General features: G+C 40.2%; 1 protein-coding gene across 10 annotated transcripts in view; it reads right to left on the reverse strand.

Annotated features, from left to right (window-relative positions):
- Nucleotides 1–327: 327 nt before the first annotated feature.
- Nucleotides 328–17,859, reverse strand: part of SHROOM2 (shroom family member 2) — a 120,484-nt gene continuing 102,952 nt past the window's right edge. For all 10 annotated transcript variants that reach the window (XM_072332284.1, XM_072332275.1, XM_072332266.1 and 7 more), the window contains 4 exons: nt 13,674–14,225; nt 11,785–11,965; nt 7,133–7,405; nt 328–3,151 (listed from right to left, as the gene is read on the reverse strand). In XM_072332284.1, coding sequence (XP_072188385.1) covers nt 2,885–3,151; nt 7,133–7,405; nt 11,785–11,965; nt 13,674–14,225 — 1,273 coding nt within the window. In that variant the 3' untranslated portion in view covers nt 328–2,884. The remainder of the gene's footprint in view (nt 3,152–7,132; nt 7,406–11,784; nt 11,966–13,673; nt 14,226–17,859) is intronic.

Here is a 17,859-nt window from a genome sequence, read left to right on the forward strand (position 1 = left end):
TGGAGAGATCACAGCCACCTCGTGGAAAACTTTGAGAACAACCAACTCCAAATATTTCCACACAAAGTAACATTCTAAATGCAGGATGAAGGTGAAACTGGAACTGTAATCACCCAAGCAGAAAAATCTGAATGCCCTGAATATCTGGTACTTGTACTGGGGACCTGAGAATGACCAATTAATCTACATGTTAAACAGTCTGTGAAGAGAAAGCCAAACTGGCCTTTAAAAGCTATAGGCCCTGCTGAAACGCACCATGAAATGCTTAGCATCACACAGCAAAACAACAGGTTTTCACCATTACAACTGCACACACAGAGTCCGTCCGTACATTGAAATATACAGTTTATTTTCTCCAAGTCAAGCAATACCATTTTTCAGTAGGTAAGTGTGAAGTGTTAAGCAGGAAAACTGTACATTTTCACTCTGGGCTGAGGGATCCGAACAACTGGAGGAACACAGTGGAAGTCTTTCACTATACAAAGAGATCCTAAAATTGAGAACGACGTAAGGTGAAGGAACAGCCATCTCCAGGATGCCAAAGGCAAAACATTAGCACCAGATTTTTTCATAAAAGCAACAGTAGAGTTATTTACAGATTTACATACAACACTGGGAGGCAACCATCTGCAGGCTCCTGGGGTGAGAGGCTTTCAACAAGTTTATAAAAGGAAAGGAGAAAATGGTGTCTACACAATCGTTCCGTGAAAAGGAAAATATATTCAGCATTCACGATATTGCTACCTTTATCAGAAAGAGCTAAATCAAAGTACTGTATACAAACACATTGTAATTATATTATTATTCACATTTCACATACACGTTTCAGAGTAACCACAATATGTAAAATCTTTAAAATGCCACAGATAAAACAATGCACACTTCTCCAAGCTAAAGACGAGCATAATTTATTCGGGAATTGTTTAGTTTTGGGATTGTTATGGCTAAGGGATAAGTAAGGACAAAAGGGATCGCTTGTCCAAGTAACATAGCAGCAAGTAATTGTGAGATGCCAAAGAGTAAATTTCAGAACTAGGAGGAAGAAACTAAGGTCAGCTGTAGGTCCTTTAACACGGTAGCTCCATGTGACCTCAACTCAGACAAAACAATTTCATTACAGGTTTGGTCCAGGTATACAACGCAGTGCACTACAATGGGGTAGCGGTCCTTTTAACGTTTGCACCTGTCTGCAAAAGAATTGCTTCCAGAAGAGTTTTGCACCAACTCCCAGAGAGAACCAATCTGGATCTCTCTCCGTGAATAAGTTTATTCAGGTGAGAACAGGAACCTTCTGTGAATGCTGCCATTGCACCAGTGGTTAAAAAGGATGCTTTTCTCTCTCTTTTCAACATCTAGCTACTTCTATCTCTGACTGGTTTCACTACAGACTGGCATTCACGTTGGCCTCCAAAGTGGGTTCCTGCTGAGCAATCTGTTTAACTTAAGGAGAGATAAATGGTTTCCTTACTACACTGAAAAGGAATATACTACAGTCATCCAAGACTCTCCTGTGCCTACTCAACTCCATCTTTAAAACGTGACATCCAGACACTACAGAATTTCTCTGTAGGTATCTGAGCAAGTCAGCATAACCTACTACTGCGCTAAAATACAAGTTAGCAGCTCTTCTTAGAGCTACTGGAAATCAAACCTTACAGCCAGTGGCAGTATTACTAAAACACAGCCAGTAATCTGATACTGCAAAACTGCATCCTCTCATTTATCGCTGCGTAATGAAAAAACAAACAAACAGAACCCACTTATGTTCACAGTTACAAAGCAGAGTCGCTTCAGGTAACGCACTGTATTTACATGGCAGACATTGCTTATATTGCATTTGGTAGTCTGAGAAAGTAGAAAGAAAGAACAGCATCACGAAGGTCAACTTCAGTATAATTTAACTGTCTTGTAAAAAAAAAAAGTCACAATGTTCAGTCATCAGAAGAGAACAGAAGCAGTATCTTTACCCTACACTTGTTTCCATAAAATGTAGCAGTTCGGAGAGAAGAAAGAGAAGAACATGCATAAAAAGCACAAGAAAGAGCAACTGAACTTCCTAAATAACTTAGATGAGAAATGTTTTGGAAAAAAATCAGCACAGCATTTCCAGCCTGTTTCTTTGATCAAGGCTAATTTAGTAAAGAAGGTAACTTGTATTGCAGTGAGATGGCATAAAATCACATCTTGTGAATTTAATTCTTTATAAAAACCTTCAGCAAATGGCAAGTAGGTGATCTGCAGGCTGGTTTAAGAATTGTTCAACTGAGACTGGCTTCAGAATTACTTCTGTGAGGGGGAAGTGCAATCCTACATACAATATTACAAAGAAGTGTCTGATGCCACAGGATCAGAGTGACACTGCATTTCAGTAACCTGAATATATTAGCTATAAGATGCACATTTCCCCTGTTTAATGTCTTTAAAAAAAAAAAACAAACTAAAAAGCCAAAGCCACTATATGTAGAGCTTCTGTACTTGTGTGCATTCAGAAACTGCTGTTGGGTTTCCCGGCAATCTGTACAGAATCAGAACATAAAGAAAGTATACATTCTATTCTATTCTAAAAAATGCTTGCATGCACAACTGCCACAGGCTTTCAGCTTAATGAGTAGAAAGGTTAAAAGTCTATCCTTCTCTGTGGAGCTTTCTGTAACTTAAGCAATAAGTGGCTGTGGAGTCCAGCAATAAAAATATACTCTAAAAAATTAAATACATCATCCCAAAAATGAAAGATTATTGCTGTTGTGAAAGCTATTTTTCTCTTATGCACTTGTTTCTCTACTGGACACTCAGAAAAGCCAAGATATTCACGTGTACACACTTGGAAATGGCCCATCCCTTCCTTCTTCCCCGTATTTCACATCCTCGGTCAAACCCTGTCCTCTCATTTGAGCCGTTCAGGTTGGAGGCTGTCGGTCAGACATTTAAGCTGCTCTTCCCCCAGCTTGATCTTGTCCTCAAGCTCTCGCTGCTCAATGATGAGGGCCGACTTCATTTTTACAAAGTGCTCATAGTCTGCTAAGTTCTCCTCACTCAAGTAGTTTGCCAAAATGTCAAAGACAATGCGCTCTCGGCGGTCCAGGTTCTCCTTCAGTTCTTTTGCATCTTCATGTTGCTGGGTCAGCAGCTTCTGCTTCTCTACCAACGTCCGCTTAGGAGAGAAGAAGAACAGTTAAAAATTCACTGTGTTCACCAGCTTGAGACAACAGTTTCAGTGTTTAAGTCACCTGTCTGTTTTTACTGCAAAGACAAAGAATTTCATATATGCATAGAGAGGTGGAATAAGATTGCTCCTTAAAGATTATTCTAATAAAGCATATCAATAAACAGGGATGGTACTTAGTCAGTGAAAAATGCGCCAGGCCTTCTAATTGGCCTTAGTAGCACAAAAGTTAAAGACTACTTAAAGATTACTGCACATCAGTGAGCTGTAACAGATATATATCAGTTGCAAACATATCCTATGATGTCTTCTTGTACAGACCAGTCAATGCTTAGAATGTAAAACTGTAAGACTTCAGCTATTTGTACACTGAAAATATAGATTAGCTCAAGGTTCAAGATAGCCACTGAAAGAATGGACAGAAATTATACACTATCAGACAGATCAGTTTGCTTTTGAGTGTACGCCAGGGAAAAGAAAACAAAAAACAAACCATTTCAAGTAATTTGCAAGCAGAGTTATCTGCTGCAAAGGGATGGAAAGTCTCCTCTCCAAAATTCAATAGCAACCAAGCCAACACTTGGGAACAGAATACCTTTGCTGTTTGTGTACGATGAGAAGCAGCAGGAGAACTGGAATTTGATGAACACAAGAAGTCATATATCAACCAGTTGCTAGCTCAGCTGCACAGTAATGCGCCTAGTTCTGAGGTGGGATGGTTAATCCCTTTAAAAATTCCTGAGATTTAAGTTGTACCATTTTTTCTTACCATGTCTGTGACATGACTCAAATAAGGGCATACAGAAAGGCACAAGGCAAATGGAGATCCATCTCAAATTTGATTTCACCTCTGTCAAAGATGACTGACACCAGAAAGCTTGTTTTGAAGGGTAAAGTGGAACATTACTAAGCTCAAGATGCCATTCTTGAGGAGACTCTTCGAGTAATGGTTAAATAGTTCTTCAGGCCTACAGGTATAACAGCTTGTACACACACCACACTGTCAGATGGGTTACAGGTCGGTACCATCTGATGGACTTTAACTGATGAACACAAAGCAGAGTGCAGAAAGCTTTTCTTTTTTTCAGTTAACATTGATTTGAGGCCCAATCCATATAAAGGATTATCTGAAGCTGCTCTGATGGAACTATTTTTGGCTCTTCCTATTAAGAGCCTTTCTCAGTAACTGCTGTTTTGAACCACTACCACACGAAAAGGGGCTTCTTCCACCTATGTGACTTCCCAGCATCCATTTCCTAAGCTGCTATTCTTATTACTTGTCCTTAGTCTAGCAATAACAGGTCTTGTGAGCCTACACACCCGATCAAATCTGTGAACTGTTCATTCAGTGCTTTAGGGTTCTCACTAAACTCTGGTTTATCAACTTTGGTTGACAAGGAAAGTCATGGGAAGACATTGGTCTAGTTGTATAGAATGAAGGGTGCTGGTGGCTATTTCAGATTAAATCACTTCCAGAAGCAAAAGCTGAAACACCTGATATTGTTTCTCATAGCAAAAGAGACCTACAACAGACCACCTAATAGACAGAATATTAATTCAATGGTGATCATTTGCTTGCTGGTGCCGCTTATTTACAAGTCCACCAAACTGTTGGCTGGTTCCTAGAACGTGCATTTCCTAGAGAAATGATTAATAGACAGCATGAACTTACAAATAACAAAACCCAAACAACCAGTGATCACTAGGGATCCTAGGATGGAAGTAATCTCCCCTGTATTTTATTCACATGATGCATTAGTAGTACACCAAATATAATCATGTGATCTACAAAATAACAAATGATGATCAAAAGAAGCCGTATATGCCAGTCTAAACTCAAAGATATACACACGTTCCTCTGACAAATTATATTTACAGTCACAAGTACATGGGGACATAATCTGAGAAGCATCTCTGACTGACACTTTGGACATGCATCTGATGTTACTATGGCAAAACTATGGTGTCAGTGCATGAGAAGGCAAATAAGGACTGGAATATAGTTTGGATTTTTGTCAGTCTACATTTGATAGCAGAAAACACAATTTGTCATGGTTTTGTGCTGTCAATATTCTACATCATGACATCATGTGCGGTATGAACTGTTTTGGTGGTATAAGAAAGTGTAACAGAGGGTATGTGGAAGTGTAACAGAGGGTATGTGGAAGTGTAACAGAGGGTATGTGGAAGTGTAACAGAGGGTATGCGGAAGTGTAACAGAGGGTATGCGGAAGTGTGGAAGGTTCATGCTCCAGATCTGTGGAATGGCAGCATCCCGAGTACTCAGCCCTTGGAGGAAACTACATATCCCAGGGGACAACGCGGCCAGACATGAATCACCAGAGGAGGAGGACACACATATAATCTCGCTCCCAGGCTGGAACGTCCCTCTTTTCGCCCTGTCTATCGCTTTGGAGCGCTCCATCCCTGCTGTCTCGCTCTATCAGCAACGTTCCAGCCTGTTGCCTAGAGATTGCAGTAGGCCCCCGGTTCTCCGGGACTCTTTTTCTCTCTTTCTTTTTCTCTGCCTTGTTTGATATAGTAGTTGTAGTTATATTGTATCATATTGTGTCTCGTATTTAGTAAAATAAGTTCTTTTCCTTAGATTGCTGCCGTTGTTTTTGTTCATTTCCCCTTCTAGGGGCAGCAGCCTCTATCACGGATAAATCTAGATAACCCGATTACACAATTTCTGACCACCTATACTACACCATCAACTTATCTTCTTTTTTTTTCCATATCTAGCTAAATAAGTTATTTTTAGCAGCGCTCAAGTTGCACTTCCTATGTGCTTATGTTTCTGGTAACTCTTCCCCAGCTTACACTCCCATCTTTGAATGCATTAGGAAACTGCAACCACATTTAGAAAAAAATCTAAAAGAGGATTAAATTTCTCTAAGTTTCAGGAGCTTTGATCTGCCCTGTAATAAGCTGCCAAATACCTTCCCTCTGCATCTTTCAAAAAGGAGTATGGACAGCCATTAAGCAAATATGCTTGGCAGCAGCTACAGCCAAAAAGCAAAAACACAGCTTCCAACCAGTTGCAGCACTTACTGATGAGACAATGGAGCATGCTGAGGAAAAAACATAAATCCACAGCACATGGGCAAAAAATTTGATACAATGCTGCTGGCACTTCAGCTCTCGGCTACAAGCCACAAATCCCACTTCACATTCATTTAACTGTACAGGCTAAACTGACTTGACAGATAATCTCTCCCATAGTCATTTTGACCTGTAATTTTCCCACAGCTGAATCTCTTCTTCAGTGCATATCTGTATCCCTCGCGATCTGCTTCCCAGCTAAGGCCTGCTGGGATCTGAAACTAAATGAAGTAGTCCACCATAGGGTCCAACAGGTAAGAGTACTGTGAGTGCTTCTGAAATGTTCACATCTGCTGGAACTCCTTGATTACCAGGCTATTTTGGTTGGGTAAAAGATGCTCTGTACTGAAAAATCCTTTTTGTGGTGCCTCCCCCTAGCCCTCCTTTAAGACTTGTCCTTTCCTGCTAGGTGTAGTAGAGGAAGCTGGAGCACACAAGAAACTCATTACAGTCTCACAATCTCTTTTTAAATCACGATTCTTGCTGAGTGTAAAGAAATGTGAAAGCTTTCTGTATTTCAACACGAAGTCACACTTACTCCTTTTCCTATCTTCTGCACTGCCAGAGAGAACAGTATTTTTATCTCATTAGTTATGCTCTCATCAGTAGCTTTCTTCTTTTGTTAATATTTTTCTAAGGAGATTCTTTTCCAGTAGCCACCCAAAACACCACTTGTCTGCCAAGCCACTTGTAGTTTTAGTATTCCAAGCAAAAGCAAAACAAAGAGATAAGTTTTAACAAATCTAAGGAAAACGGCCTTGTGAGATGTATCCATTCATTATCCCTTTATATTTTAGATGAATTCAAGGAAAAAACCTTATCAGATTTATTAAATGTGGTCACATTCCTACTGTACTTTCTTACCCGCTCTTCAGGAGAGGTGTTTTCATCCAGGTTATTAAGAGCATTTTCCACCCGGGCCAGACGACCTGAAAGTGACAGCAGGAGGTTGACAACTTTGTCCAGGTCTCCGATAAACATCTTGAATTTGTCGAACTCATTTGGTTTGCAGACTTCTTTCACAATGGCCTCCACCTCCTCCCCCAGAATATTGTTTGCTTGGATGTCTTCCAGGAGTGTCTCCCGAGCTTCCCTCAGCACTTGCAGCTTCCTGCTAATGCTGTCAATAAGTTCTTGCTGTGGAACATAAAGGGGGTGAGAATTTATTAGCGCTACTCAATTTCTCCCCACTTCTAATTCTGAAAGTCATGTCAGAAATCTAGCACCGCCATGTGACTTCTTTAATACACTGAAACTCCCATGTACATAATACATAAATACATGTCTAAGGTAACTATAGCATCACTGGATTCAAAGGTTCAGAATGTACATCTATAATGCTCAGCTTGAGACCTGTGTTAAAGCAACTCACCTTTGTGGAAAAAAAGATGAAAGATGTTTTTTTTTTTAAGTAAGCATTACTGCTGCTCCTTTGAACATCTTCAAAGCCTACTACGGAGCAGCGTGAAGCACAGCACATGGTTCTTCTAAATACTGTGCCTGTACTACCTTTCTGAAGAGCTACACTTCAAGAAGGTAAACAGCACCAGAAAAACAATCCCGTATTTTCCCCATGACAGCTAAAACTAGGGCGCTACTAAGCTTTTTATTCCTTCCTGCAGAATATTAATGTCCCCCCCCAAGCAGCAGTCCTTTCACACTCAGAAAATCTTAAGAGTTATCACTGCCATACAGCATTTCTGCAGGGAAACCGTAATCCCTGTGGCACAGAACAGGAAACAAAATCTAGTTCTATAGCACACAAAGCAGCCCCGTGCAAAGTGGCTCTCACAGAGGACCATACAATTCTGACTAATGCTTTACTATGCCAGCCAAAAATTCTACTTAATTTGCAGTTTTGTCAGTTTCTCCTGCATAATCTCCCATTGCCTGGAATGTGCACGCCTTAGCTTGGAACAATCATTCTAGTTGGGTTACTGGTAGAGCCAGACCAAGAATCCCAACATCCTCCCTTAATGACCTGAGCTCCACCCTTGCCACCTCCCTGCATTTGGGTGAGAGGGCCTTGTTTCAGATACCCCCATTAGCTTTCAGTTGTGCATGAGGGGTGGAGCTCCTTACAGTCAGTTATCTACCCTAACATGACATGAATCACCCTCCAAAAATACCCCATTAATTTATATGTATATGCATATTTGGTATTCATCTAATTTCAGGTATGAAAACTCCCCCAAAAGCGTTCTTTAAACATATATCTATTATTGCCATTTATAAGTGAAAACTGAATAGGTTAAAAAAATCATTACTCTTTTTTTTTTTTTTCTTTGCAAAAACAAACAAACAAACAAACAAAACTACATTCTTTAGGAAGCCTTTCTAAATAAAAATCTGATTGCAAGCCTTAATGATTACAGAGAAATATGCTGGTGGCGGCTATGGCTTTCAGGTGTCATGGAACAGTCATTGTCAACTTATTCTGGGAACAAAGAAAAGTCTGCCATCTTAACCAAAGGCAATCATACTTTGAGTAATTAAACAGCTTTTTTGAAGGTAGAAATTCAAACACGTGGATTATCTGGGCTGGTATTTCCCTTTTTGATTTAATACACTAGGCCAGGTTAATCTGGTTTTCAGTTATCTGTTAGCCTGGGTGTCCAAAAGATTAAGGTAGTAAGCAGTTCTGCAGATGCCTGCTTTACTGACTGATTAATCTGCAGGATTTGATTTTTTCCCCCTTTCTCCTTTCAGTGCAAATGCGCAGTTTGATTTAGATTATGTAGGTCACAGTGCCAGGCTCTTATTTCCCTCAGATGACATGCAGATGCACTGCTGCTGTTTTACCATACACAACAACAGAATATTGTTCTACATTACTATCTCAGTTTTTTCATCTCTGTAGCTATTCTGTGACTTTCACTAATGAAAAAAGATTGTAAATGTGCACAGTATTTTACCAGTCAGGACTGGCAGTCCAGATCAGGAATCCAACCAGGTTTCTTTCTTAAAAAATAACAGAAAAAAACATCCTCACAGAGACATCCTAATTACGCACCTGCTAGTAGCTGAAACAAGGCTCTTAAGGAACAGTTTTGCAGGTGAGAAGACACTTAACCCCTCCTTAAGACTGTCATATCTTTTAAGGTTATGCTCACTGGTTGCTTCCTGTCCGGGTAAAGCAGTCTTTGCATGCTTTGCAACTGTGAGCTCACCACATGCTTCGGCTAACCAGCAGAAAACCTGCATGATGCTCAATACTCAGCGAGCCAAAAGATCTCCAGTCTATATCTGAAAACTGGCAGATGAATAATTTACTCCTGTGAGTTCTGCACTAGTGAACAAGAAAACAACAGAACCTGATCAACTGCTGCTGACCTGACTAGCAACACAGAAAGCAGCAGAGCAGAGTGCTTCTCAGGTGGTTCACTCAGGTGCTGCTTAGCATGTTTTCATAAGTTACTCTCCTTTTAGCTCACTGCTTCGCTTCATATAAATCTCAGGCCTAAAAAAGAAACTAGTTTTTCAAAGTCACACCATCACTACAGCTAATAAAAGAAAAAATAAATAGGATAAAAAACAAACCTGAAACATTTCAGGTTTGCAGAGCAGAGTCATTCTACAGTTGAGTGAAATTAAGATACTGATAAGACTAAAATTAGGAAATCAAGAAACAAGTTCTGGTTATGCATCTCCTCTAAAATAACTGAAGTCAATAAAGTGTGCTATTGAAGTGTTTGGGTCCTTAATGACCCTTTGTTAGGCTGTTGCTAAGTTGGGCCAAGCTGCATATCCTGGCTGTTTAATAAAGATGCCCTGACCCACTTACCATGAGTTATACATGTTTTCTGACAAGATTCAAGCTGAAAGCCTGCTGAACTGAGTGCTCCAATCCTACTGCACGCAGAGGAGCAGGGAGAAAAGTAAACAGCAATGTATGACAGTATATATAGACCACGAAGATGGGAGAGCTCTGCTAAAAGCTCTTCTTTATTTCCCTTCTCATACAGCTAGTGGTGTATACTGAAACTGAGGACTAGGGGGAAGAAAATACAAAGGGGAATATGCTTTTCTTGTTTACAGACACAGATAAAGAGTGGCTTTGCTTACAAATTTGTAATGTCTTGTTTGTTGGGCACTCAAGAGAGGCTTAAATTTACCTTCAGCTCACCTCCATTACAGATTAAATGAGAAGCAAACTAATTGTAGCAAAAATGATAAACATGACCATCAAATGCAGCAGGAGATAAAAATGAATTATTCCAAATGCAATGAAATGCTTAATTTGTCTAAGTAGTACAGCTGTCGGATGCAGGGTCTCTGGCGAGAGAGCAAGGGCAGCTCTCCAGCAGTAGCCATGTCATGCCCCTGGCAGAACATGCTGTAGTGAGCCATGCAATGTGGTGGGGGCAGAGAAAGGAAGCGAAAGACAAGAGTGGTCACAGAAAACACTGAAGCAGAAAACACAGAAAACTCCTCAAATTCAATGCAGGAGTTGTATGCCACTGAGGCAGGGGTAAGAGTCCCCTATGAACGTCTCAACCTTTGTGTTAGGAACTAAATATATCCCTAGTGTTTAATTCATATATACTTCCTTAAGACTGAATCACAAAATTGGAAGTTGATTATTAAGCACAGGGCTGACTTGAGCGAAAAAAATCAATCACCACTGCATTACTGGCTTAGGCAAACAGAGTTAAAATTCATCACTTTTACTGAACAAACAAACCATTTCCTTCAGCTTATCTGTACTGAGAACTACATCAAATTTTTTTCTGCCAAATTACAAATGAGACGAGGGTGGTAACTTTAACACAGAACAGCACTGTCTGAAACTACCGGAATGCCAGAATATTGTTATTTTCAGACTTAGCATACTGTGTTGACCTTAGAGCAGAAACACCCAAGGATGGGAGTGAGGGTGGGGATGAACAAGAGTCAAGAAGCCTCCCTCCCTTGTGATGAGTAACTTCCACGGCATCCAGCAGTGTGATTAGCTCTCTCCATCCGCTACTACTTCTGTTTTGTGAGGTAGGAGAAACCCAGAGCAAAGTGGCTTGCTGCTCATAAAAACAAATGAGAAAAAGAGCAGGGGAAGGGAGGAGGAGGGAGACACCTTCCCTCTCATGACACACTGAAATCCCTGACCTAAATCTTGAAAATGTAGAGCAACTAAAATCACCACTAATTACAGTGGGATATATAAGCATTAATGTTTCTTTGTGCACAGCAAGTGAGAGAAATGACTAATATCTCAAATGAGAAACAGTCACTGAAAATAAACCTCTCTAAAGGTCTCCCCTTGGGCCCTTCAAAAACGTGTCTCAGGCTGCAGAAAGCACCCAACGTGAAATTCCTAAATTCAAAGTTGGACACTTATTTTCCCCCCCTCTCCACCTTCCCTGCCCTTCCAGTTCCCTCTAAAAACAGACTGACTTTTCAAGTGGCCCTTTGCAACTGGAAGACCTTTTATCTAGAGTTCCTACGCTATCAAATTGCTGTTTAATGAAATGCACGTGACTTTAAGAGCATCGCATTAACCACTTAGAAATGTCTTTTACCTTCTTTTCTGACAAATCATGATCCAGTTCATCTTCAGAATCATCTTCACTCTGCTGCTGTTGCTGCTGCTCTTGCATGTCCTTCATTTTAATCAGCAGTTCAGCCTTTGGTGCAGATGTGCTGTAGTAAGTAGAGTTGGTTGTCAGGGAGATGGCAGACGGCGCATTCTGCTCTTCTTTCCTGGTAAAAAGTTAAAGCTCTCATTAAATGTCTTGACATCCTAATCACTGAAAAGGACAATATTCTCAAGCCATCATTTCACCAACAAGCTGAAGGCTCAAGCAGAAAGCAATTACGTATGGAAACAGGATAAATAAATACTGTCTGTAAATAAAATGGGTGTGAATTCAACAAATACCCACTAAAAAAGAAAACTGAAGTAGCGAAGAAGAGCTTTCACCATTATAGTGAGGGAAATGGAACTAAGACATTCCAAATGGAATTCACAGAAACACAGAATAACCAAGGTTAGAAAAGACCTCTATGATCACTCAGTCCAACTGTCCACATATCGCCAACAGTTCCCACAAACCATGTCTCTCAGTTCAACATTTGAACACTTCTTGAGTGCCTCCAGGGTTGGTGACTCCACCATCTCCCTGGGTAGCCCATGCTAGTGCCTGATCACTCCTCTGGAGTGGTATTTCCAAACATCCAACCTGGACCTCCCCTAGCACAACTTGAGGCCATTCCATCTCATCCTGCTGCAAGTTATATTGGAGAAGTAGTTGACCACCACTTCACCACAACTTCCCTTCAGGTAGTTGTAGAAAGCAATGAAGGTCTCCCATGAGCCTCCTTTGCTCCAGATTAAATAATCCCAGTTCCCTCAGCCCATACTTGTGCTCCAGTCCCCTCACACCTTCAGTGCCCGTCTCTGGACATGCTCCAGGGCCTCAGTGTCTTTCTTGTAGTGAGGGGCACAAAACTGAACACAATAATTGAGGTGGGGCCGCACCACAACTGAGTACAGAGGGATGATCACTTCCCTGCTCCTGCTGGCAGCACTATTTCTGATTCAAGCTAGGATGCCATTGGTCTTCTTGGCCAACTGGGAATACTGCTGGCTCATGTGCAGCTGTGTGTCAACCAATACCCCCTAGTCTGTTCCTTCAACAGTCTTCCTGACACTGCCTCAAGCCCATAGCATTGCCTGGAGTTGCTGTGGCCAAAGTGCAGGACCTGGTACTTGGTCTTGTTGAACTTAATCCCACTGGCCTCAGCCCAGCTATTCAGCATGTCCAGATACCTCTGTAGTGCCATCCTACCCCCAGGCAGATCAGCTCTTCCTGCCAACCTGGTGTCATGAAATGTAAAGTTCTATTTTAACAAATCATGCAAAGACTTCAGTGTCAGATGGGTATTCTTTCAAGCTGCCAAATATAGGATAGATACTATAGTTGAAACTTTTTGGTTATGGAACTATACACAAACTGTTCAACAAATCTACAACTTAATTTGATACCTTAGTTTGGGAAAACAAAAGACCAAAAGAACATAAAAGAACATCTTTCTATGGAATTTTACATATTTACTTTAAGTTGTCTTTGTAGGTTTTCATCACATAATAATTACTAAATTATTGAACTTTTTTTTTTTCCTATCAGGTTACCAAACTGGATGATCTTGATAAAATATCTAACTACTATGACAGGGAAGAAATCAATCATTCCTTGAATTGTCACATGAATATTTTTCAGCCAAGTGTCAGATTGTACAACACTTCTTTTTCTGAAATAAATTGTATTCATTATTGATTGCTATTCTAGAGGAAAGCTCTTACAAATGTTGCAAGGTTAAACAGGGAAATCTTCATCCCCCAGGAAAACTCATGCACCCTGGACAGCAGCTTGCCAGGAACTACTGGCCTACAGAAAGCGATACTCACTTCTCTTCTGAAATTTTTGGAGAAGGAACTTTTGGAAGGAGCTTCCTGCGCTGTTGAGCTTCCTCTAGGAGGTGTTCATCTTTTGGGAATATTCCAACCATCAAATCCATTGCTGTTTTTATTTTCACATTAGGATCCAGAATGTCTGCTAGAGATTTATCTCTTCCCACAATCTCTCTGGCTAGTTCCTCTGATTTCAAGTCTTCCAAGGTTTTCTCTTTGGCCTTTACATAGCTGACTGCTGGCACAGCAGCACTGCTGTCTTTCAAGTTGTTCCCAGGTTCTTCAGCTGGTTGAAGGTCAGTTGGCTTGGTTTTGGTTTCTGGCTCTGGCTCTACACCTTGCCTGGTGTAAGCACAGAATCGTGAATAGGATTGCTCAGAAGTGCTGAGTGTTTTAATTTGGTCCTTTTCCAAACCGCTGGGTAAAGCAGGTGGCTCCATTGTACTCACAAGACTTTGCCGACTCTCCTTTTCTGCACTGCTCTCTGAATGAACTATCTTGATGGGAACCATTTTCACTGTAGTATTGTTGTCTATAACTCTTTCGATTCTAGAAAATGAGGAAAATTAATGAGAAACTTAAGAACCTTGTATCTTAGTCCTTATCTACAAATCAGGGGAAGCCCAAATATAAAAACAGGCAGATGAAGGATCTAAGTAATAGAACATTCCTTACACCACATCTCAAACCCTGAAATTGCATGTTCTTTTTTTGCCTACACATTCTTAATAGCATTAGTTCATTTGTCAGTAATTTTAATATCAGCTTGGCATGATGTTCACTGAACAGGACTTCTGTTCATTTCTGTGAACACAAGGGTCCAGCCTCAGGCCCTAGTTTTCAAATGGTGCTGTTGAACAATCCTTTGCTTCCACACATTCAAAGGACAACGTGCCTCGAGTTCAAACTCGCTGGCTTCTTGCAGATTCAACAGCAGCTTCAGTTTTTGGCCTGACAGGTTATTCAGCTGTCCAGGTAGTTTCTGCTGCACATTAATTCCTAGATCTTCCAAGGAAAAAGACAGCAGACCAGATGGAAGCATCCCGCATGCTAGGCCTTTGCTGAGCTGCAACAGTCACGCACTAAAAACCCAGAAATCACTCAAGAAGTAACTATATGATTAAAAAAAATCTGTATTTGTATAATTTCCTAAGAGATACAGAAGTTTAGTAATTAGATCCCACAGATGCATCCTAGTCTTTTACCTAAAAGAGTAAAATCAGCTACACTAAAGGACAACATACACAATTCTCCATATTCCTTTTAAAGGAAGTTTATAGCCAAAACTGGGCACCGTGTAATACAAAGGGCCACCTTGGGCATTCAAGAAAGAAACCTACTTAAAGAGGTGGCTAAGATTTTAAATTGGACAATAATATGTTAAATAACATTACTAAAACATTTGTACTGTATGTAAACCATATAAGAAACTAAAATCTAGTTTGGTGGTTTTGAGTTTGCAGAAAGTTTAAAATTATTGTCATAATGTGGGTTTGGAAGCCCTACAGCAAGTAAAGGAACATTGCCTACTAGCTAAAATATCTAGTTTCATCTGGCTTGCTTGCTTGCCACCTTCCATATAAGTGACCAAGACATACTACAGCTTGTTTCCTCTAAACATGGGTGTGCCACTTTTCTTAAATATAAACTTATACTTTTCCATGCTGTGCTTTTCTTTTGCAAAGAACAGAAAAATCAGACTTTGTCTTTTCCAGAAGCAGCATCTTATATTTTAAAAGTGTATTTGCTTCCAAATAGCCTCCCAGTAGACATTTATTTTCCTCAAGTGCTTTGGATACATGGGTTTTGCACACATTTTGGGCAGATTTTCTATCCTGTGTTGAACACTAAACAATTCTCACAGGCTTCCAAGCAAGCTTAGATAAGGCAGTGTGGTACGGTAGTGATAGCAATGCAGGCACAAGCTACCATTTACTATTAGTGTTCTGACATAGCCAACAGAACACTTCCTTAAATGCGCAGTCCTACTCTGCACACCCTTTTTCCTTGGCTCCTCCACTGCCATCAGATGAGGGTTTTTGCATTCAGAATGACTGTTATTTTCAAGAGCTTGATTTCATCTCTGCTTTTCAGTCTGAGCTCCCTGTAAGTATGATTGTTCTCTTCATGCAATCTGCTGAAAGTGTTCTTGGCTGAATCACGTTAAGTCACCCCTTGCCCTATAATTTATTTTTTTTTAATTAAAGCCCACACTTTTCAGATCCAACAAGACTCCAAGAGGAACATATTTTGAATCTGGGGGAATTACAGCATCTGTGGATAAATGTGAGAGAGGCAGCTTGGAGGACATTAGATTAGTTCATGGCAATTCTTTACCTAAAGTGATCGGCATCTCTTTTGGGATTCTAGGTACTTTCCTCTCAGCGTAGCATAAGACTGTATGAGTGTATGTTTAATGGAAATCGACTGATGCAACTCTTTTCAGCTTTATCACAGCTAAATATTCTTTGCTGACAATAACTGGGTTCTTCTACATATGCTCAGTATTTTCCCACACCACACTGTCTACCTAAAATGTTGCAGGAAGCCTTGCACACTGACTCAGTTTACCTTGTTGATAAACAAGACACCTTCCTCAAAGAAGAGTAAGCAGCTACATGCTGGCAACATCAAATACTGACACGTCTGAGAGCTCACATACAAGGAACTAATAGAAGTCAAAATGAATTAATCACATATTAACCTGAATCTACTTCACATTTTACTCATATGAAATAAATGTCATACAGAAGGTTCAAGATATGGCCTACATTTCTTTCCATTTTTGACATTAACACCTGTTTTATTAAGTAATGTAATTAGCAACTGAGAATGGATTTTACGATCTTAAAATGTCATTGAAAGATATGCTGGGTTAAGCTCTTTCAAAACTGCTTTCAAAATATCATTCTGACACAGGCATGTAATAAAGCACACCTCAGTGAGCATTTGAGCATTAAAGCTGTGTGAAAAGGAAGGCCACATACAATTAGCTTTTTTTTTGCGTCCTCTGTGTCAATTCCTAAAACAGTACCTTACAGAAGTCACTACTGTCACCTCCCTTAGCAGATGGGTGCCAGAGATCACACAACAACACCCCACACTTTGCTTAGGGTACTGTATTCTCTCTTTGTCTTAAAAAACACTGTAGGGAGAAATTTATTACTACCTCCTTTTTGAAGAGGAAAATTGTCAAGGCATGCTTAACATCCACAAAGTAAATTGAGTTAAATTTGCATCCAGCATCTCTGGCCCCTCTCAGCCTCCAAACTCACTTCGTCAACTCAGGCCTTCCAGCTTGTTATCCAGGCAAAAACAGAATGAGAACTGATGCTGGCTTTAAGAGATTTGTTAAAAGCCAAATTAAGTCACTTTCTGCTACTGAAAATATCCAGGAAAGAAAAACAAAACAAAACAAACAAAAAAACCCCACGATTTTATGCTTTCACTATCATAAGGCATTGGAAAACAGGGTGAGTGAGTCTATTCAGTCATTTGCACTATAGTAAAGAAAAGCAACTCCAACTGCTTTTGCACAGAGGAACAATCCCAGCATTCATATAGCTTGGATTTTTATTTTCATTCTTTAACCATGAATTATAGAGCTGAAAGAATAATGAAAACTAATATTCTTGAGCTTCATGACAAGTTCATTATCTGGCAGGAGAATAACCTTTTATTATATGAGCAACATATGACAATCACAGAAATCAATTAATTTCAGCTGGCTCGTCTAATCCTGAGTTTATCTAGATGGATATTCTCTTGCAGAACCTTCAACACACTTCAATACGAAGAGCACTGCAGTCCCCTCAATAGACTACCTGGAATGCCAAATTTCATTGTAAAAGGAACATGAAAATAGTCACAATTTGGCAGAACACCTTACTGTGTGAGCTTCAAACCAGACATGCTCTCACAACGGATTACAGCTTCCCTTCCAGTATCTGCTTTGTCCCTACACTGATTCATATTCACATGAAGCCTGAGGTAGAGGAAATGACAACAGTAAGCAAAAGTTCTGATTCTATCCAGACACTGGAAAATCCATTAGAATCTAACCTTCTGTTTTCTACTGTCTACCAGCTTTAACTCCTGAGCAGCATCCCTCACTATTAAGCATCAGCCATCTAAAAGAAACCCCAGACCAGCTGAAGGATTTTAGTGGAATTTCACAGAAATC

The sequence above is a fragment of the Excalfactoria chinensis genome, chromosome 1 (assembly GCF_039878825.1).
Source record: "Excalfactoria chinensis isolate bCotChi1 chromosome 1, bCotChi1.hap2, whole genome shotgun sequence".
Taxonomy (NCBI): domain Eukaryota; kingdom Metazoa; phylum Chordata; class Aves; order Galliformes; family Phasianidae; genus Excalfactoria; species Excalfactoria chinensis.